This window comes from Jaculus jaculus, chromosome 4 (assembly GCF_020740685.1).
Source record: "Jaculus jaculus isolate mJacJac1 chromosome 4, mJacJac1.mat.Y.cur, whole genome shotgun sequence".
Classification (NCBI taxonomy): domain Eukaryota; kingdom Metazoa; phylum Chordata; class Mammalia; order Rodentia; family Dipodidae; genus Jaculus; species Jaculus jaculus.
Window position 1 is genome coordinate 79930333 of NC_059105.1, and position 17869 is coordinate 79948201.

Genomic DNA, 17869 nt, shown 5'->3' on the forward strand with positions numbered 1-17869 from the left:
GCCCCTCTCCCAGCCCGTCTGAACAGAGGCGGAGCTTCAGAAAATAGGAGCTATCCAATCTTTGGAAGTCTGTGAAAGCTTCAAATACTGACAAATTTTTGTTACTTCTCAGAATTTTTGCCAAAGCCACTCTTAACTATGATACTTTTAAGTCAAGCCATATCACAGAACTGAGCACCTTTCCTGACCTTTAAGACAATCCTACATTTATAGGTAAGAGCAGAATGAGGCCAGGTGTGATGGCACATGCCTTCAAGCCTAGCACTCCAGAGGTAGTAGGCAGGTGGAAGCTTGCCTCTAATGTAGAAATAACCCTCCTTTACAAATTCTCATACTCTCCCCACTGCAGGGCCCTTTTATCAACCACATAAGGCTGTATTTTATTACTCAAATGAATACCTCCATGAAAATTTTGTAGTGACCAAAACAAATACCATCCTACTTAAGCCAAAAGCTTCTCCACAAAAGAAAGGATGAGGAACCTTGTGAAGAAAAAAATCTGACCAATGCCAAACCTAAATGTTAACATTAATCTTAGTATAAAAGTATCCTGCACACATATGGGGAAAAGGAGTTAAGTGCTATAAAATAAGAGTATCTTTTTGTTGTTGTTGTTACTTTTTATTTACTTATTTGAGAGCGACAGACAGCGAGAGAAAGAGGCAGATAGAGAGAGAGAATGGGCGTGCCAGGGCCTCCGGCCACTGCAAATGCAATGCAAACTCCAGATGCATGCGCTCCCTTGTGCATCTGGCTGACGTGGGTCCTGGGGAATGGAGCCTCAAACCGGGGTCCTTAGGCTTCATAGGCAAGTGCTTAACGGCTAAGCCATCTCTCCAGCCCAAGAGTATCATTTTTGTTAACTAAATGTTTTTATTAGCCAGGCGTGGTGGCGCACGCCTTTAATCCCAGCACTTGGGAGGCAGAGGTAGGAGGATCGCTGTGAGTTCGAGGCCACCCTGAGACTCTATAGTGAATTCCAGGTCAGCCTGGGCTATACAGTAAGACCCTACCTCGAAAAACCAAAAAAAAAAAAAAATGTTTTTATTAATAAACAAATGCTCAGTTATCTCCACAAGTGGAATCTCTAAGGCTAATTTAATTGTTTTCTCCATTGTGGCGCTGGAGACTAAACCCAAGGCCTTGAATATGCTAGGCAAGAGCTCTACCACTGAGCGACAGCCCCAGGCTTTCTTTAATTCAATCTTTTAGCCCTTAAAAGAATCATAAAGTTTCATCATGAATATTTCTGGCTTTTCTTTATTTCTTTTTTTTCTTCAAGGTAGGGTCTCACTGTAGCTCAGACTGACCTGGAATTCACTATGTAGTCTCAGGGTGGCCTTGATCTCACAACAATCCTCCTTCTTCTGCCTCCTGAGTGCTTGGGTTAAAGGTGTGCGCCACCATGCCCAGTCATAAATATTTCTTATAGAGTAGAATATTACAAGCTATTGGCCAAAAAGATATATGCTATGAAAATTATTTGAAACCAGAGGTTTCTTTGTTGTTTCTGTGTTTTAAATTAGTTATAATGGATCAGAATGTTTTTCCTTGTATCTCTCATTTTAGAAGACTTAGATACAAGCACATTCCTATCCATTGAGGCTTACAGCATTTCAATTTTGTTGAAAGCTTTATCTCTACTGTGAGATTGAAATGAGGTGTTAGGGGGTTCAGGAAATGTCCTTGAATGCCAAATCCTGGGTTTGTATTTGCATTTAACTAAAACAGTTGGCAAATCAGCTGAGAAAGATAATTATTAAATTATTTATTGAGGGAAGTGCAAAACCAAGGGAAGGAAAATGAATACACCCACATGACCTGAGAGTCATGAGAGAGGACAGAAAAGAAAGAACAAAGATCTGTTGCAATGTGGAGAGCACCAGAGGTAAAGAGCCTATGTGGGAAGTATGGGTTAGGGGTTTTCCCTCGTTTTGGCCCAGCTGGGCTGAGATGAAGGGAAACTCACCAGAAGCTGGAGGTTCAAAAGGGCAGCCCAGAGAGTCTGCCTCCCCCACCACAAGTGTATTTATAACCTTACGGTGGCGGGCCCTGCCTTCTGGCTTAGGTGAGCCAGAGACACAGCTGATTTGTCTGGGCCAGAAGCTGGCTCAGAAAGAGGCTAGCCAAGTTCTGCAAGCTGAACTTGATCAACTATGTTAGACTAGATTTAAATCCTAGGAAACATCTCCCTCCTAGGAGGGTCCCAGGTCGTTCATGGAAGAACAGATCTCTTTTGGCAAAAGACAAGGAGTTAGATTACCCTTTGCTCACTAGCAAAGCGGAGACTGCAAGGAGAGGCCCAAAGACATTTTTGCTTCTTACTTTCAAGGGCCCAGTTACCCTAACCTGCCTAACAAAGCTAACTGACTCCCTCTCATGTTCCCATAAAGGCAGAAATTATGAGTATGAATTATTTTTTCTAACCACTGCCCTGGCCTTCACCTCTTCTTTCTTAATCTTTGAAAATCTTGCGTTTGAAGACACGCCCAGAGCACCCGTGATAGGTGGATCAAGCTGTGCCAGGATGGACACTGCCTCGGGTCTCTGGCAGAGCACTTCCTGTGAAGCCCAACTACCCTACATCTGCAAGAAACCATTAACACTCTCCTTGGAGTTCACAGGTAGCGTTTTATGACTCAGTAAGTCTGTTTCAGATACCCATCTCTACCTTTCCTTCACCTGACACTTCCAATACAGAAAAGTTTTTGAGTTTTGACCCTTTTGTTATTTGTTATCAACTACCTGTCAATAAGTCTTGGGTTAAGGCAATGAAGAGCATCAAGTACTATATACATATCTATATATATGTCTATATCTATACATATATATATGTTCTTTCCATCTCAGATATATATATATATATATTTTTTTTAATTTTTTATTTATTTATTTGAGAGCGACAGACACAGAGAGAAAGACAGGTAGAGGGAGAGAGAGAGAATGGGCGCGCCAGGGCTTCCAGCCACTGCAAATGAACTCCAGACGCATGCGCCCCCTTGTGCATCTGGCTAACGTGGGACCTGGGGAACCGAGCCTTGAACCGGGGTCCTTAGGCTTCACAGGCAAGCGCTTAACTGCTAAGCCATCTCTCCAGCCCAAGTTTTTTAAATTAATAAATCTTGTCTTTCACTTACTCAAGAATTACATGCATACAAACCAAAATGTTGTATCAGATATATTTTTAATAATATGACTTCTCATATGAGAAGTCTTGAAAAGAATATGCATCTAAATGTTTATAAAATATGCATATCATTTTTGGTAATATTATTTTTGATAGGAAATACATGACTACCTACTCCTTTGGAACAGTGGTTCTCTAAACCTTATGGCTGAGACCACATACATCAACATCACGTTTGCTTGTTAGAAATGCAGATTCCAAGGTCTGCCTCAGATCTACTGAGTCTGACAGTGGAGGGGTGGGGCCCAGTAATCTGTGCTTTAAGAAGCCCTCTGGGGAGGCTGGAGAGGTTGCTTAGTGGTTAAAGTACTTGCCTGTGAAGACTAAGGACTCAGGTTCAATTCCTCAGTACCCATGTAAGCCAGATGTACAAGGCAGCATATGCGTCTGGAGTTCATTTACAGTGGCAAAAGGCCCTGGTGTGCTCGCTCTTGGACTCACTCTCTCCCTCCCTCTCTCTCTCTCTCTCTCTCTCTCTCTCTGTCTCCCTCCCCCCCCCCTTTCTCTTGCTCCAAAAAATAAAGTAATTAATTTTAAAAAAAGAAGCCCTCCATGTGGCCCTGGGATGCATCCCTCAGGTTTAAGAGCCAGTAGAGATGGGTCTTAGGTATTGCACATCTATGACAAATCAAAAACCTGGATACAGAACAAAATATGTTTAAGGGGTAGGTTTTTCAGGAGAATGACTGTTTTTGATTTGAGGAATATTCTGCAAGAATGGAGAAGTGCCCAGATTGTCTGTCTTCATGGAAAGAGAAAAGCAGACAAGCAGGAATCGTGACTTTAAATGTCCTTCTTTAAGGAATTAAGGGGAAAGAGTTAAATTCAACAAAATTTTTTAACATTTAAAAAGGGGCATAGAGCAATTTTAAAAATAGTTATATAGAATAAATCATGTAGGGAAATATTTTAAGATAATAGAGGGAAATGAACATTTATCTTCCAAGTTAATGCAAACCAAATGCCATCCATATAATAGAAAGTATAATAGAAACACTGGTACAAATGAGAAGGAACTATAGCTGGTGATGGATTAAGTAAATATCTTGAAGTAGCAATTATTAAGTAAATCATGATGTTTCCAGAAGACTGGATAATATACACTTAATATAACTGTACCAGCATGAAAATAAAAAGAGCAGAACAAAATTATATGCCTACTTATTGTTTTAATTCTATAAAATATGTATTCATAGAAACAAAGACTAGAGTATGAAAATGATTGTTTTAAGTTCAATTACATGTGATTTTCCCTCTGTTCCTTTATCATAATTGAGCCATCTAATAGTAATAATGAATACTATTGGGAGCCATGAAGATAATTGAGTTATATTGCAAATATGAGAGATTAATTGAACCTGAATTTTGTCTTTTAGTTTTAAAAAAATCTGTCTAGCTGGGCATGGTGGCACATGCCTTTAATCCCAGCACTGGGGAGGCAGAGGTAGGAAGATCGCCATGAGTTCAAGGCCACCCTGAGACAGCATAGTGAATTCCAGGTCAGCCTGAGCTAGAGCAAGACCCTACCTTGGGAAAAAAAAAAAACAAAACTCTGCCTATATTTTAAGATGACTTTATTTGTTTGTAATACATGTTCCCAGAGATCCTGGTTTAGTTAAGTCTGAATAACCAACATCACTTTAGGTTGATTGACAAGAGTAGAAGAATTCTCCCCACAGTCCCTGGAAAGATTAGACCTATCCTTGTGAGCTTCATCATGGTTGAAACTATGACTCATTAGTCCATGAGAATGATAAATCTAGCAGAGGGGATGAAAACAATCTAAAGATGCCCTTTGCTCTTTCCCTCCATTGCTGCCAGCTTTGGAGTATGGAGTGTACGGATATCTTAGCCTAGTCCTTAAATCTCTGCCTGTCCCTTAATCAACAATATGCATTAATGTACATCCCCCTATTAATCTGATCCCAAAAGAAAAAAAAAGGTTTGCTATTCTAATCTTCTCAAATGTAGAGGCTGGAGGGGGGCCTATCAAATTCCAGACCCAAGAAAAGATTTGTCAGTATCTGGTTTACCCCACCTCCATCTTCTGTCCACTAGGACCAAGGGCAGTCCCTTCCTCCATTGTGTCTGTGTCCCTTAAATCGCCTTGTCCAGCTATGCACCATGTATGTATCACATTATGGTCACATCATTATTGGAATCTCTCCAAGAATGCCTAGGAAGCCATGTGTACACTAAGCACAGCATAAATTCATACCACTCTAGTATTAGACATGACATTGCCCAGTTTTCCAGAAGAGATCAAGAAGGAAAAATTTGGGCTGGAGAGATGGCCTAGTGGTTAAGGCACTTTCCTGCAAAGCCTAAGGACCCAGATTCAATTCCTCAGTACCCACGTAACCCACCACAAGGTGGTGCATGCGTCCGGAATTTATTTGGCACACCAATTCTCTCTCTCTCTCTCTCTCTCTCAAATAAATAAAATATTTTTTAAGAAAGAAAAATTTGCAGTGTTGTTGATTCAAACTGGATATAATTGGGCTGGAGAGATGGCTTAGCCGTTAAGTGCTTGCTTGAAGCCTAAGGACCCCGGTTTGAGGCTTGGTTCCCCAGAATTCACATTAGCCAGATGCACAAGGGGGCGCACATGTCTGGAGTTCGTTTGCAGTGGCTAGAAGCCCTGGCATGCCCATTCTCTCCCTCTCTCTCTCTCCTTCTCTCTTTCTCTCTCTCTCAAATAAATAAGAATGAACAAAACAATGGATATAATCTTTATTGAAATATAAATTGCTACCTTCTCCCCAGATGTTTGGACATATTCAGATACCCACTGTGATGCAGGCTGGTTGCCTAATAATAGATTTTGCTATTTGCTGGCAAATGAAAGTGGTTCTTGGGACGAAGCACATTCGAAATGCCAAACCTTCAGTGGTGACCTTATCAGCATCCATTCCTTAGCAGATGTGGAGGTGGTTGTCACGAAGCTCCATGGTGGGGGTAAGTTTTTAAAAATATCCTCTCTTAGAGCTTAAGACATTTCAGAATATCCCTGTCTTTAGACTCTTTATGGGCATATAAAGCATACAGTCTGTTTCTACAGATAGCACTGCCCACAGGGTTTTCAGCTATGATGGAGTTATTCTATAGCCTGCACTGTCCAGTGCAGTAGCCACTGGCTACATATGGCTCTTGTGCTTCTGAAATGCAACTAGGGAAACAAAGGGACTAAATTATTGCTTTTGCATAATTGAAATGTCATTACATTTGAGTTTCAATAGCCACTTATGCCTATTGGCCACTAATATGAACGTGATCTCCTTCCCATAAACATAATAAATTTTATGTAAATTTTTCCAAAAACTTAATGAAAATTAATTCACTTCTGTAATTATTTGTAACCTAAACTGATAAACAACTAGACCTGCTGTGCTCTTCCTAGGATTCTTTAATATAGGAACTAATAGTGGGTACCTGCTCTATGCTGGCACAGGCCAGCAGAGTTATTCCAGGGCAGCAGTGAACATATTTCTATTCTAATTAAAATATTTGTGATTGTGTCTATAGTTTCATTCATACCTATAAAGCAAAACTTATCTACAACATATAGGAACACACAGCCAACAGACCCTGGAGCAGCAGTTTTTCCTGTGTACGCTGCTTCCCTGAGTGACATTAAAAGGCTCAGTGGGCTAGAGAGATGGCTCAGAGCCTAACGACCCAGGTTCGATTCCCAGTACCCACATAAAGCCAGATGTACAAGGTGAAGCATACATCTATAGTTCAGTTGTGGTGTCTGGCCCCACTGTGCCCATTCTCTGTGTCTCTCTTCTCTCCAACTCTCTGTGCTTGAAAATAAGTAAATAAAAATAATTTTTAAAAAGGCTTTGTTACTCAACCTGCTCTGCTTTGTCAACATTTTTAGTAAGCAAACCTAAGAATACCACAAAGGCTCTTGAAACCTTTTATCAGCATGTAAAAATCAGTAACATACATATTGAAGAATGTCATGGAGCCAAAACCAAACAAATAAAACATTTTTCTTTTAGATGTCAAAGAAGAAATATGGACAGGCCTTAAGAACATAAATATTCCAACTTTGTTTCAGTGGTCAGATGGGACGGAAGTTACTCTGACATACTGGAATGACAATGAGCCACATGTTCCCTACAATAAGACTCCCAACTGTGTTTCCTATTTAGGAAAGGTAGGACACCTCCTGTAGTTTATTTATAGTCTTTTTGTTGTACTTAATAATAATATTAATATTACAATAGTTAATATGTTTGTGTGCCAACTGAGAAAGGATAAGCATCTTATAGATTGTCTTTCTGATAGCTACTTGGAGAATAAAAGGTAAATGAAAGAGGCTCTTTAGAACTCAGGTTCTTCTTCCGAACTGGTTCTAGTGACCTGCTACGTCTCGGGATCCTCGTCTCCATCTTTCTGCCATCAGGGTGATATTTGGCAGGTATCCAGCTGAATCTAAAATGTCTCAGCTTTGTATGTGCAGATTGTTTTGAATTACTCATACTTTCTTCAAAAAGCTTTTGAATATTTTAATCTTACATAAAAATTTTAAAATATGCTGATTCAATTTTAAAATATCTGGCCAGTACTTACCTCAGTGAGCAAACATTTTTTTAAATCTCTTTTTAAAAAGCTAGGTCAATGGAAAGTCCAGTCATGTGAAGAGAAACTCAGATATGTATGTAAGAAAAAGGGAGAGAAAATGAATGATACAAGGTCTGATAAGATGTGTCCTTCAGATGAGGTATGTAAAATCTCTTTGTGAATATTCTCAAGCCCAATCATACTTCCTTGAATAGAGATGGTAGTTGAAATTTAAACAATTCAGACTTAGAACATAAAAGAAATTACGTCTATTCATTTACATTAGAACAGGAAGAAGGCAGAGAATCATAGTGTATTGGTGTTCTTACAGAAGGAAAAAGACTTGCCTATTCATGAATTTTTATAAATACATAAATGATTACTATTCTCAATGCTGATACTTTTGTTTTCTCCAATAACATTACTCCTATTCAAAAATAATTCATTCAATAACTGTAATATGTTTATGGTGAGACAGGTGCAAAGAGAATTATGCCACACCTCCCCTCTGACACAGGCTGAGTTGTATAGAGGTTATCTATAAAATGCACCCCTCAATATGTCCTCACTTTCCACAAGTTTTGAGGTATTATTGATATAGGATTTGGGTTCAGGGAGGGATTTAATTCCATAAAGATGCAGATCTCAGGTCTGTGGACCCCAACTTTTGGGTCCTTATCCAAGTTAGCAAAGAATTGAAAATACAGACTCAGATAGGGGTAAATTATGAATTACGAGATTTATTTTAGGAGAGTTAGGGTCCAGAGGGAAGGATAGCAAAAAGGCCCAAGCCAAAAGAAGATTCTCCCCCTTTCCACCAGGCTAAGAATGGGGAGGGGTGACAAAGAAATTCTCCCTCACATAGAAATAGAGAAGAGTCTGGGTGCACGCACGTGTGCACACAGAGAGAGAGAGAGAGAGAGTGTGCAAAGTAAAGTATAAAAGCTCAAACCAAAGTACCCCTCACATAGGAGGTCAGGAAGACTAAGAGATAGTAAAAGACTTGGAGATTGAAGACAGATCATGCATGTAGCAGAGCAGGGAAGTACTCCAAAACAAGGCAGGAAAGTGCTCAAACAAAAAAATATCCTCCCCTTTCCCAGCCCGGGAGGGAAGCTTACCAAAGCAAGGACCAGGAGAGTCAGGACCAGGAGAATGAAGGAGACCAAGAAAATTTTACACACATGGTTAGGCTCTTGTGGGCCGGACATTCAATTAGGATGAGCCCCATCTTCAGACTCAAGTGTGTAAGGGAGAGACCAGATTGGTTGGGGGGCATAAGAGGCTGACTAAGGAGGGATCAGGCCACAGGTGTGCTGAGCTGAGGAAGAAGTTGTTTCTGGGAATTGCTTGCAGATACCTTGGATGAGAGGGGACCTAGTCCTGCCAAGGCAGGCAAGGTGACATCTATGTTCTCCTTGGGCCTCTGTCTTTGGCTGACTACGTACAAAAAGCTGCCTTACTTCTGTCCTCCATTATTACAGTTGCAGAAAATTGCTTTTTGGAAGGGTCATTATCAAGTTTGAAAAATTGATGATAGTTCTCTTCTGACTTAGGGCTGGAAGAGACACGGAGAAACCTGTTACAAGATTTACGAGGAGGAAGTACCTTTCGGAACGAACTGCAATCTGACCATCACTAGCAGGTGTGACCATCAACATATATGTACTTGTAAACTGTTAACTGAATGCTTCTAAACAGTTTCCCTAAGAAAAGCATATATCTTTAAAATAATTCAACAATTGTGAGACATTTGCAATTTGGTTCAATTTTTTTTTAAGATTTGAACAGGAATACCTGAATGATATGATGAAAAAGTATGATAAGTCTCTTCGGAAATACTTCTGGACTGGCCTGAGAGATATAGATTCCCATGGACAGTACAGCTGGGCAACTTCTGGTGGATTCAAGCAGGCTGTGACCTATTCCAATTGGTATTTTCTTGAACCAGGTGAGTGTGTGAGCCTGTAAAATAGTGGAACCTCTGACCTTGCTTTGCAGCATAGCTGACAGGCAGGAGCTAGTGTAGCGCTGAGTCAAATGCTTCCAGGTTATACCAGAGTCTTGCACTTGGGCTTACCCCACTCTGCCAGGCATGTTTCTGCTCTGGGTTTTGTAGGAAGAAGGTGGTAGCTGAAGGGGGTGTGGCATCTCGGCCAGAGGGAGGGAGAAAAGCAGCAGAGAGTTTTTACAAGAGGCTACTGCTGAGCTCTGTGCCATGTCTACCTGTTGTCCCAGGTATCTGGCAGTTACCTCTGGATGAGAATGACAGTTCGTGATCTCTCAAAAAGGTCGTGTTTGTTTTAAGGTAGAAGATGCCTGGGGGCTTTCCCCATGCTTGGGCTATAATAACTGTTCTAAAAGCTGATTCACAGGGTGAAGGGATGGCTTAGCAGTTAAGGTGCTTGCCTGCAAAGTCAAAGCACCCAGGTTTGATTCCCCAGGTCCCACATAAGCCAGATGCACAAGGGGGCACATGCATCTGGCGTGCATTTGCAGTGGCTGGAGGCCCTGGTGTGCCTGTTCTCTTTCTCTCTCAATCTCTCTCTCTCTCTCTCTCTTTCTCAAATAAATAAATACTGATAATTTTTTTAAAGCTGATCAGGAAAGATGTTTACACTGATTCAAGCTGGTTGTGATGACAGAATTGGGTTAGATCAGGAGGAGAAAAGAGGAGAAATAAAAAGGCACAGGGTTATTTTTTTTTCCCTCACAAAAGCCATGTGAAGTCCACAGTTTAAAGTGGCAAGTATGCAGATATTATTGAGTTCTGCATGGATTCCTGTTGAACATAGAAGCATGAGGGGTAACCTACCTCCAAAGATGGCAAAAAAGAAGGGGAATCAAGACTCTTGTTATGCTAGTCCATTTCATGTTATGACTTATTTTAGCTTTAAGGGATTTGAAGGTGCATGGGGGAAGCCAATGGCAGGATACTAATGGTAATGTGAGAAAAGTCCACTTACATATTCTAAGAAATATTGTTCAATGTGTTTGAAGACTAAGTAGTAGAACAGGTAGTGGTCAAACAGGAAGATGACTCAGTGGATAACATACTTACCTCATAAACCTGAGTACCTAAGTCCCCAGAACCTGTGTAAAGCCAGATATACAAAGCAGCATATGTGTCTGGAGTTGGTTTGCAGCAGCAAGAGGCCCTGGTGTGTGCCCATTCATTCTCTCTCTCTCCCCTCCACCTCTCTCTCTTGCAATTAAATAAGAAAATATTTTTTTAGAAAATTGGGCTTATAGTACAATGGCAGAGTGCCTGCTTAATGTGCATGAGGACCTGGATTCAATCTCCAACATCAAAAAATAAAGTTAAAACAATTTCTTTTTTTTTGTTTGTTTTTGTTTTTTTCCAGGTAGGGTCTCACTCTGGTCCAGGCTGACCTGGAATTAACTCTGTCATCTCAGGGTGGCCTTGAACTCATGGCACTCCTCCTACCTCTGCCTCCCAAGTGCTGGGATTAAAGGCATGCGCCACCATGCCCAGCTTAAAACAATTTCTTCAGTAAACAGTACAGACAGCTGTCTTAGATAAAGCACCACATTCTTAGTGAGTGAGTTGGAGAGGTTTTCAGGACGTTATCTCGCAGCCATACCCTCAACTCAGGCATATCCCATACATCCCTGGATAGCTGTGAGTGAGGACCCCAGTGCATTTGTAGTCCACATCATGTCATGTTGTCTCGAGGCTGGACACCCCTGCCTGAGTGTAGTCAGAAAGAGTCTTCAGCCAACTCTAGTTATTGTGGGTAAAGTGTGACTAGGCAGTCAGACAGGAAAGAAACAGCACACACATCCAGGGTGCCATGGCGCCATTCTCCTGGGTTCCTTGTTCTTCTATATAGGTGTTCGTGACATCATACAGCTTCCCCACGGGGCAGGTTAGAGGTCGTCCTCGTGGCTTTGAGTGTGTGTGACTGCGCGCTCTGCCCCGTAGGCAGTGTGATGCCATGCTGGCAGAAGCAGCTCACGGCCTCCGCCACATCGAGCTGAGCTCCAGTCCCAGCTGTACCTGTCACTAGCCTGAGCATCATAGGCAGGCCGCTAAGTCTCTGTTTGAAAATGAATTTGATACTACCAACTAGCTCTTAATGTTATGAACAAGTCAAATCAAGACTGTCATAAGATAAATAGTAAGCAAATATATATGCCCACATATCTCTTTCTACCTTTATTGGCCCAGGCCTTTCTTTGGATCTGATCCTGGGCGGGTTTGGTTTTGAAGGTTACTAAATTGCTTGTGAAGCTACCTTGAACTGCTGTCCTGAGAAGCATAGTGGTTTGGGGCACTGCCCTGGAAGCAGACTGCTTGAGTTTCAGTCCAGGGTCAACTGTGTTATTAACAGTGTGACCTTGAATAAGTCACTTAGTCTTCGTTGTATCTTAGTTCTGACAGTAGAATCCATGTTATAGATTTCTTGTGAGGATCAATTAACGTCTTCATTGAACCTCAGTTCTGACAGTAGAACCCATGTTATAGACTTGTTTAAGGATTGATTAACATAATCCCTGTAGGGACTTTGTTCCCTCCTGCTTCTCATGGGCAGGAACATTCTGTACTTTCCCCTCTTTCTTCCCTAACCTAATAAAATCTCTCTAAACCATAAAAAAAAAAAAAATCCGTTAGAATAGCAGTGGCAGTAATACCCATCATCATGGTTATAAACAAAGTCTTTCTTTCCTCGCTCTCCCCCATTGGTTTTCCTAGTCTGTTTCCCCAGATTGGCCCTAATGAAGAATAGAAACAAACAAGAAATGGTTCCACTTTGAAAGTTTGAGATTTTAATTTTTAATTAAAATTTCCAATTCAACCCCAGCGTCTCCAGGCGGGTGCGTGGCTATGTCTACTGGGAAGTCTCTTGGCAAGTGGGAGGTGAAGGACTGCAGGAGCTTCCGAGCTCTTTCAATTTGCAAGAGAATAAGCACTCCCCAGGAGCCTGAGAAAGCAGCCCCCAGGCCTGAAGACCCCTGTCCTGAAGGCTGGCATACATTCCCCACCAGTCTTTCTTGTTATAAGGTAAGGTAGCATTCTCATTCCGTCCTTCCGTGGAGCTGTTCTTCCAAGCTAGTTCATGTTGTAAGAATTATGTTCCTCCTATGGACATGTGTGGCCCAGCAGAGTCCTTGGGAAAGCATAGTGCAACTCTGGTGTCACACAGCACAGCTGGTATCCTACTCACATCCTACCCAAAAGAGCTAGGCCTTAGAAAATGGGCTCTCGGGCTGGAGAGATGGCTTAGCGGTTAAACGCTTGCCTGTGAAGCCTAAGGACCCCGGTTCAAGGCTCGGTTCCCCAGGTCCCACGTTAGCCAGATGCATAAGGGGTTGCACGCATCTGGAGTTCATTTGCAGTGGCTAGAAGCCCTGGCGCACCCATTCTCTCTCTCTCCCTCTATCTGTCTTTCTCCCTGTGTCTGTCACTCTCAAATAAATAAATAAAAATGAACAAGAAAATGGGCTCTCCCCCAGGCCTCTTTGAGATTTTTTGGGGAAGCTGTGGTATGCCATGCTGACCCCATGCTTAGGAGCCTCATAGTCCTTCAGCTCTCTCTGTCAAATTTAAAAAGCCACTTCTTATGTAAGAAATAATAATTTTGGATCTGTGTACTCAGCTAGACCCACAAAGAAAACTATTCAGTGCCACTCCAAAACTCAGTGATAAATACAATTAGCTTCACTTTCCTATTTCACTGATCTAGTGTGAATGTGTCCAGCTGGGTTTGCTCCAGGCTATGACCTAAGGCTTATTGGCCTTCCTCTAGGGTTCTGGTCAAGAGCTGTAGCTGTCAATAGCTTGCTTTTCTCTTAGCAAATGACTGGAGCCTGACAAGGCAAACCCAACCACACAGTCACACTTCCGGCCTCGGCTCTACCCCTGATGACACCCTGTCAATTACGGCATATTGCACGCCAAGGTACACAGAAGTGGGCTCCACCCAGGAGCCATGGCTAACACAGGGGCTCATATGACAGGGAACTGAAAAGTCAGGACCAACAGTCGGCCTTCTATGGTTTCACCTTCTCTTTCGGCTCCTCTTCTTCAGTGTACCTGTGGCTGGTTCCTTTGGCCTAAAAAGCTAATCATCACAAATTGAAGAAACATTTCAAAATGCCCCAGTTTGCTTTGAAGCCTTCTGTCAATGTTCACACACCAGTACTGACTGCTCTGTTTATTCTTCACTTAAAAATAGCCCTGATCTCCCCGCAAGCTCCATGTCTAATGCTCAGAATTATATTGTTGGCATATTTATTCACAGAAGTCTACTTCCGGAGCACACATCTGCATCCTTTGTGGCCTTGACTCCGAGTTCATTGTATCGGTCAGGGTCTGAGGCATCCATGAGACTGTGGAATCTTGTTGGAACAGTTCTCCAGCCTCGCTGAGGAAGCCAGGCACCTGGCTGGAGAGGGCACCAGTGCAGGCCTTTCACTGGTGCACTGAGCGGGACCTGTCAGTGTGTGTGCATTTAGTATGCTTTTAGCACGCCTGTAAAAATTGGTTTTCAAAAGCCGGGCGTGGTGGCGCACGCCTTTAATCCCAGCACTCAGGAGGCAGAGGTAGGACGATCACCATGAGTTCGAGGCCATCCTGAGACTCCTTCTTGAATTTCAGGTCAGCGTAGGCTAGAGTGAGACCCTACCTCAAAAAAAAAAAAAAAAAAAGTAGGTTTTCAAGTGCCCATATGTTTGACTGTAATTGGTTTTAAAACTATGAATACTCTATAATTATTCCAGAAAAGCAATCAACACTGTATTTTGTTAAGGTTTTCCACATAGAAAGAATTGTGAGAAAGAGGAACTGGGAAGAAGCTGAAAGATTCTGCCAAGCACTTGGAGCACACCTACCGAGCTTCAGTCAGATAAATGAAATTCAGGAATTTCTTCACTTGTTACAGAACCAGTTCAGGTAATCATTTTATTACCTGAATGAGAGCGTATGTGCTGAACTTGATGCCTTCTTGGTCTGCAGGTTGATATGTGTCATCTAAAAGGCCAGGAAGTCCTTAGCAGAGAGACAGGATGGGCGCACCAGGGCAGCTAACCACTGCAACCAAACTCCATACTCTGCTTTGTGCACCTGGCTTTACATGGGGTACTGGAGAATCAAACCAGGGTCAGTATACCTTGCAGGCAAGCACTTTAACCACTGAGTCATCTCTCTAGCCCTAAGATAAATATTTTTAAAAATATATTTGTGGGCTGGAGAGATGGCTCAGCAGTTAAAGGTGCTTGCTTTCAAAGCCTGATTGCCTGGGTTCAAGTCCCCAGTTCCTAGGTAAGGCCATATGTGAGTGGCGCATGAGTCTGAAGTTTGTTTGTCGTGGCAGAGGACCCTGTCACTCATATTTTCTCTCTCTCCCTCTCCCTCTCATAAGTAAAAATATTTAAATATGTATTTGGATTATTTATTTGCGTGTGTATATATTGTGTGCATATGTGAGAGAGAGGGACAGAGAAAACAAGAAAGACAGTTGGCACACCAGGACCACTTGCTGCTGTAAATGAATTCCAGACACATGCCACTTTGTACATCTGGCTTTACTTGGGTACAGAGGAATGGAACCCAGTCTGGTGGACTTTAAAAACAAGTACCTTTAACAACTGGGCCATGTCCCCAGACTATAATAAATGAATATTTTAATTATATTTTAAACTTTGTTTACAAATAGAAACTGGAATGTAGGAAGATAAAGTTATTAAAATATACAAAACTCTAATTAACTTCTCATTTTATCTGGAAATCATATAAAATTTTAATATGTAGATGTAGTAGAATTTTTAAAATATATTTATTAACCAAATGTTTAATGTATTAAACATTTGGTTAATAAATATATTTTTGTATTTATTATAAAATATAATGGGGCAAGACCTATATACAGAATGACAAAAATGTAAAATAAAAGAGCCCGAAACAAGTTAGGACAAGTCCATTTATCAATTTTGACTAAGTTCAATTCTATGTTACTGAAAGAGACTTAAAATAGACCTTGTCAATTAACTGTACAGCCCAAAGAATATGTTCTTTCTTGGGAAGAAGGGAACATGAAGTATTACACATAAGGTCTTTCAACAAAAGTCCTTCCCTTTAAAAATTAAGATAACTGGCAGCAAGGTACCAGGGACATTTCCCACTATGCTTGGCATCAAGTTATCAAAATTTCCTGACCCAGTACCTGGACCAGTTTGGGACCAAGCCATAGTTACTATTTATAAAGATACAGGCTACTGGTTTCACAAGATTCCAATACCTTTCCACAAAGGGTGAGAATCTGAGTATTTTAGCTACTCCCCATGTCTTGAGTAATTTTGGTTTTGCTAATGACACCCTATTTCCATGATCATGCTGATTCACAAGCTTCTGATTTTACTGGTAAACCTGTTGAAAAAAATGGAAATTATCTCATATCCTAATTTTAGTGAAAATTTAGTGGAAATCTTTTCCATTTTCTTCCATTCATATACATAGGTTTTATACAATTTATTGTCTGAAGAGTGTACTATGTTCAATATTTTCTAACCACAAAAATGCATATTGCATTGCATTTTGAAAAGAGAAAAGCTTAGAAAAAAACTTCCCCATAATCCCTTCTCCCAGAGAAGCCATATTTTATTTGGACTTTCATTCCAGCAGCCAGCATGTGGCCATATTAAACAGACTGTGTGTCTGCTTAGTAAGTGCTCCATTAATAAAGCAATTGTTGGCCCTCACTGTGCTTAGAAAGAGAGCATATTTTAAAACCAAAATTACAACCGAGGTTTAAAGGAAAGGAAGGAAGCAGACTCATTTGTTTAGAAAATGATTTCAGAGTTTACTCCTTGAATGTTTTAGCTTTTATTACAGGAATTGACCTTCTCAGCAAGAAGTCCATTGCCCACCCAAAATTCTACATTCCATGCCAAGGAGTTAAGTCAGATGACTGTTCTCTTTGTCACAGTCTAAGTTCTCATCTCTATTCGTATTTCAGTGAAAAAGGATTCTTGGTGCACCAACCAACTCATTAAGGCTCTAAGATCTTTGCAAGTCTTAATGGGCAGCCCAACGGGCAAAACCACTGTACAACAAAAGTAGTCCTAGGATTAGAAAAGAAAGCCTTGTTGCAGTCATTGTCTGCCACTGTGTACACTCCCTCCTGTGAAGGGCCATCAATGAATTTAGACATAAATCCAGGCTTTGCAGACTAACAGCCTTTATCAAATACTATGTATTGGGAGTTATGGCTGAGATACTGTTTTCCTTAGCATGTGCATACAACAGGAAATTGGATTGATAACAGGAATTTAACATACTTCCACGTACTTGCCTTTTATGAAATACCTCCTTAACTTAATAGCTTTAAAACTACATATATATATATGTAGTTTTATATATATATATAAAATAGTGTGTGGAGTGAAAAACATTACAACAAAAAGGTTGATCAATGTGACTTGATTCCCCAGATGTAATCAGGTATGTATTTTCTCTCCAGTTTTCTGAAATCTACATTAGAAGTTTGCAGTGAATTACATGATTTCCAAGTTATTCTTCCCTTTATGTGGTTATAACTAAAGAAAGTTGAACTGGGAACAAGTTATAATTCAGGAATTACTTTCTGACTATATGCAAGTAACTACTGTTTTCTGTATTCAGGATACTAAGGGAATCCTTGAAGTAAAACTGAAAATGAAACTTGGAAGTTCAGCCTCAGAAAGTAGTGGAGATTAGAAATACTTCATATATTTATGCAAACTCTTTTTTTAAGTAACTGTTCTCTGAATGAACAACATAATAGTTATGAGTTAAATACAATCACTGAGGTGACTAATTGTATTTCTCTAGCTTGTTTCTTTGTTACTGGGAATTACTTGAATATTTACTTACTTTAAACTTAATGGGCAGTAGGAATTAATTTTATTTTACTTCTTAAAGTTTGTTTAATAAAAATTTAGCTAAACAGTTTGTCCTGCATTATAAAGAAAATAAATTTGACATTGTTATAGACAAGCACTTTTTGTTTTCAATGCTGGGAATCGAACTCAGGGCTCTGTACATGGCAGGCAAGCGCTCCCCCACTGAGCTGCATCCCCACCACTAGGAAACACTATAAACGCAGTTAT

At 40.8% G+C, this 17869-nt stretch overlaps 1 protein-coding gene across 1 annotated transcript in view; it reads left to right on the forward strand.

The window, feature by feature from the left end:
- Positions 1 to 17869, forward strand: part of Ly75 (lymphocyte antigen 75) — a 92405-nt gene that overhangs the window by 18822 nt on the left and 55714 nt on the right. Inside the window, exons 6-13 of the mRNA XM_012952500.2 lie at positions 2484 to 2624; positions 5954 to 6145; positions 7195 to 7352; positions 7809 to 7919; positions 9316 to 9404; positions 9541 to 9710; positions 12586 to 12785; positions 14533 to 14675. Of these exons, the coding sequence (XP_012807954.2) occupies positions 2484 to 2624; positions 5954 to 6145; positions 7195 to 7352; positions 7809 to 7919; positions 9316 to 9404; positions 9541 to 9710; positions 12586 to 12785; positions 14533 to 14675 (1204 nt within the window). The remainder of the gene's footprint in view (positions 1 to 2483; positions 2625 to 5953; positions 6146 to 7194; positions 7353 to 7808; positions 7920 to 9315; positions 9405 to 9540; positions 9711 to 12585; positions 12786 to 14532; positions 14676 to 17869) is intronic.